Genomic DNA, 3,902 nt, shown 5'->3' with positions numbered 1-3,902 from the left:
CTGTCTTCCTGTCTGTCTTCCTGTTTGCCTGTCTGTCTGTCTGTCTGCCTGTCTGTCTTCCTGTCGTTCAGTTAAATATAAAACGGTGATGATTGTTTCTGACTTGTTATAAAAAGCTGAAACAGTTCATAATAACCACAGAATTTCTGCCCTGAGAGCTGAACAACAGCTGAAGTTTGCTGAAGAAACAGAAATTGAGTTGTTAAAGCTAAAAGTGTCAAAAGGCTAGATGAAAGCTAAAAGTAGCTAAAACTAAAAGTTGTGGACATATTGCCAAAAACTAAAAGTAGCAACACACTGGCTAAAAGTGGCAAAGGACTAGCATCAAGTAACACAAAGCTAGCTAAAAACTAAAAGTAGCAGAAGGCTAGCTAAAAGCAACAAAATGTTAGCTAAAAGCTTAAACTAGCAAAAAAGGCTGACCGAACATGAACTAAAAGTTATAAGTATCAAAAGGCAACCCCAAAATTAAAAGTAGCAAAAGGATGGCTTGGAGGCAAGCTAAAAATCACAAAAGATCAGCAGAGCTAAAGTAACCATTGGGTAGCTGAAAGCAACAAGAGATTTGCTAAAAGCTAATATAGCAAAATGGTAGCTTAAAAAAATGGCAAGCTAGCTGAATTCTAAATTTAGCTAATTCTAAAATAATAAAATTATCAAAAGGCTGACTAAAGATAGTCAAACAATAACTAAAAGTCAAAAGTAGCAGAAGACGCTAAAAGCTAAATGTAGTAAAATAATAGCTAAAGTTAAACATAGTCTATGGATAGAAGTAGCAGACAAGTAGCTAAAAGCTAAAAGTAGCAGAAATCAAGCCAAAAACTAAAAGTAGTAATACACTAGTTAAAAGCAGGTGAAAAAAAAGCTAGCTAAAAACTAAAAGTAGCAAAAGGCTAGCTAAAGCAACAAATGTTTGCTAAAAGCTAAAAATAGCAAAAGGCTGATAAAATAGCATTCAGGAACTAAAAGGCATAAGTATCAAAAGGAAACCCAAATTTAAAAGTAGCAAAAGGATGGCTTGAAGTAATAAAAGGCTAGCTAAAAATGACAAACGATCAGCTAAAAGCTAAATTAGCAATTTGGTAGCTGAAAGCTACAACATATTTGCTAAAATCTAATATAGCAAAAGGGTAGCTACAAAGGTAACATGTTAATAGCTAGTTGAATTTTATATGTAGCAAAAAGCTCCTAAAAACTTAAATGATCAAAAGGCTAACTAAAAACAGTAGAACGGTAACTAAAAATTAAAAGTAGCAGAAGTCTAGCTAGCTAAAAACTAGAAGTAGTAAAATAGTAGCTTACGTTAAACATAGCAAAAGGGCTACAGAATAGTTAGAAATAGCAGACAAGTAGCTAAAAGTAGCAAAATGCTAGCTAAAAACTAAAAGTATCAAAAGGCTGCAACAAATGTTTGCTGAAAGCTAAAAGTAGTCAAATCTAGGCGAACACAAAAGATTAGCTTAAATTAAAGTAGCAATAGGATAGCTAAAACTATATGCTGCATAAGGCTAGCTGAATTTTAAAAAATAGCAGAAGGCTGCTAAAAAATGAAATTAGCAAAAGGCTAGCCAAACGTAGCCTAATATTGGGTAAAAGTAGCATAAGAAGACAAAAACGATGTTTATTAAAGACAGCAAAGTTTCTGAAATAACTAAAGATACTGTATATGTAAAAAAAGTTAAATAATTTAAAAAGTATAAATATACAAGAAACTAAAGCTATAACACCCATCTCCTGAGTGAGCTGAATGTTTTTTGCAGAAGTAGTAAGATTTAAAATAAAAATGTATGGAAATAAAATAAAAAATAAACCCAGGGAAACAGTCATGTGAATGTATATCAGCACTTCTAAAGTTGGGTTCAACATTTGTTCCATCCACAGCTCTCTTTAGTTCACTGGTCCAAGTTCTGAATCTTAAACCATACTTGTGGAAAATAATACAACCTTCTGATACCTCAGCTGTTGGATGAAAGCTCAGATTTGGCTCATTGATCTCTTGAATCTGTGAAGGTTCAAAGTGAAACTTCTGTTTATTTTGCTGGGACTCCCTGTAGAACCAGTGCCCCCCTCTCCCCCAGCAGACACTGCTGCATTCTCCACTTTTAAAGCTACTGATCTCCAGCAGCTCCTCTTCTTTATTCCACAACTGTGCCCACATGTGGAGCATTTAATGAACAGCATACTTTGTTACCATCTGTATCTAGTGCACTGGAAATGATGCAGAAAAGCTCAACTGCACTAGACACTCCGCTGAGGGAAGATCTACCGCTCTGAGCAGCATGGTAATCATAAAACCCTCCACCCTCTGCATCTTTTTCAGCTCCTTTGAGTCAGCTTCATGTCCATGCGTTCTGCATAACCCAGCTTTGGCGTTGACTAATGCTTGAATTGCTACAGACTTCTCTGCACTTCTATCCAAAAGCAGCCTTTATGCTTCCAGTTACAGTAACGGACTGTGTGCCACTGATTCATGCAGGCGGGGAAGCTCTAATATAAAAGTTAGCTGTGTGGTTAAGTGGACAGAGTTTCCATTCATGGGTCTGCTTTGAAAACACTTTAACCTTTAATAAAACCTGGAAACGTTTCCTCGCTGAATATGCACCAAGTTGTGTGCATCTTTTCCACATTGGGTCACCAGTAAGCCATTGGAAGGCTCTTCCATTTTTCCCCCTAAAGATTTATTCCAGTTCTGTTTCCGCTCATGCGACCAGCGCAACCCCCGAGCTTTGTCTCAGACGTTCCCTATAGAGATTACGTAAGGTCTCGTATCTCCAGGTTGCTTCGTCGTAATGACTTCAACAGTTGCCCAGCCATCTGTTCATGAGCAGCTGACATGAGAATGCTGCGGTACTTTTAAGTGATTCACCAGATTAGAGCTATTTTTTTTGTCTTTACCGCTGAGACTCGAGTCGGGACAGGATGTTAAAAATCCAAGACAAGCTCTTTGTTCTTCTGTCCTGCTTTCACTTGAGGTCCTCTGGCCACATACCCCTCATGTCATATGAGCAAACATGGCAGCAGTAACTTACCAAGAAGTCAAAATCAGCAGCTTTTAGCCTCAGCCTGCCTAAAGTGTAGGACACACTTCTGTTTATAACTAATGTCCTGACTGAGCAAATCACCTAACCAAAATTAAAACCCGTCGGCAACTAAAAATAAATCTCGTGCACTGCAGTCTCCGGGTCACGATGTGTTCAAGGGAACATATTCTTCACCCCTGTCTGGATCCTTTATTGTATCTGAATGTGTGTGTGGCGAGCTCCGCCGCCTGTTTGCATCTGAGTCAGCGTAAGTAAAGATGCGTCTGGTTAAAAATAGCAGATTCAACAGGACAATGAATCACACTGGGACACGTGTGGCCAGGCACCTACTAATTTAAGCCTTCAGTCGCTCATTAACACCCGATCTGTCATTCATTACCTCTGAGCTTCATGTGTGTCGATCCTGCAGCTTCTAATCCTGAAATGAATTTAAAACCACGCCCCACAGACATCGGATTTGTTCATGTGATCTGTAAATGAAGTGTTATGTTGCTTCTTGTAGCCCCAAAAGTTACTTTAAGGCCTGGCATTCCTTGAACACATCACCTGCTCTTTCATGCCAGAGTTACTGATCACACATTAAGATATACTGAAGGTGTTAAAATAACATTATGCAAGATCTCACTTAATATAGAACCATGCATGATTTCTATTAACACTTGGAGCATGTGTTGTGGATGAGTCTCAGCTACTACCACACCAACTTTTACCTCGATATCTGTAAAATTGACTGAGATATAGCCACTTTTGTGTTTCTTGTGGTCTGTAGCCTATGGTATGGTGGCCATCTTAAATTGGGTTGAATCCAAAAGTTAATCAGTTTTATATATATATATATATATATATATATATATATATATA

At 37.8% G+C, this 3,902-nt stretch overlaps 1 protein-coding gene across 2 annotated transcripts in view; it reads left to right on the top strand.

Annotated features, from left to right (window-relative positions):
- Window positions 1-3,902, top strand: part of LOC119410237 (collagen triple helix repeat-containing protein 1-like) — an 8,967-nt gene that overhangs the window by 734 nt on the left and 4,331 nt on the right. Inside the window, exon 2 of one of the 2 annotated variants that reach the window (XM_037677148.1) lies at window positions 2,205-2,282. The exons of the other annotated variant lie outside the window; for it this stretch is intronic. Coding sequence (XP_037533076.1) covers window positions 2,205-2,282 — 78 coding nt within the window. The remainder of the gene's footprint in view (window positions 1-2,204; window positions 2,283-3,902) is intronic. 2 annotated transcript variants of the gene reach the window in all.

This window comes from Nematolebias whitei, chromosome 5 (assembly GCF_014905685.2).
Source record: "Nematolebias whitei isolate Nwh7 chromosome 5, NemWhi1, whole genome shotgun sequence".
Classification (NCBI taxonomy): domain Eukaryota; kingdom Metazoa; phylum Chordata; class Actinopteri; order Cyprinodontiformes; family Rivulidae; genus Nematolebias; species Nematolebias whitei.
Note: the sequence above shows the minus strand (reverse complement) of the source record. Positions and strands in the feature narration are given on the sequence as shown.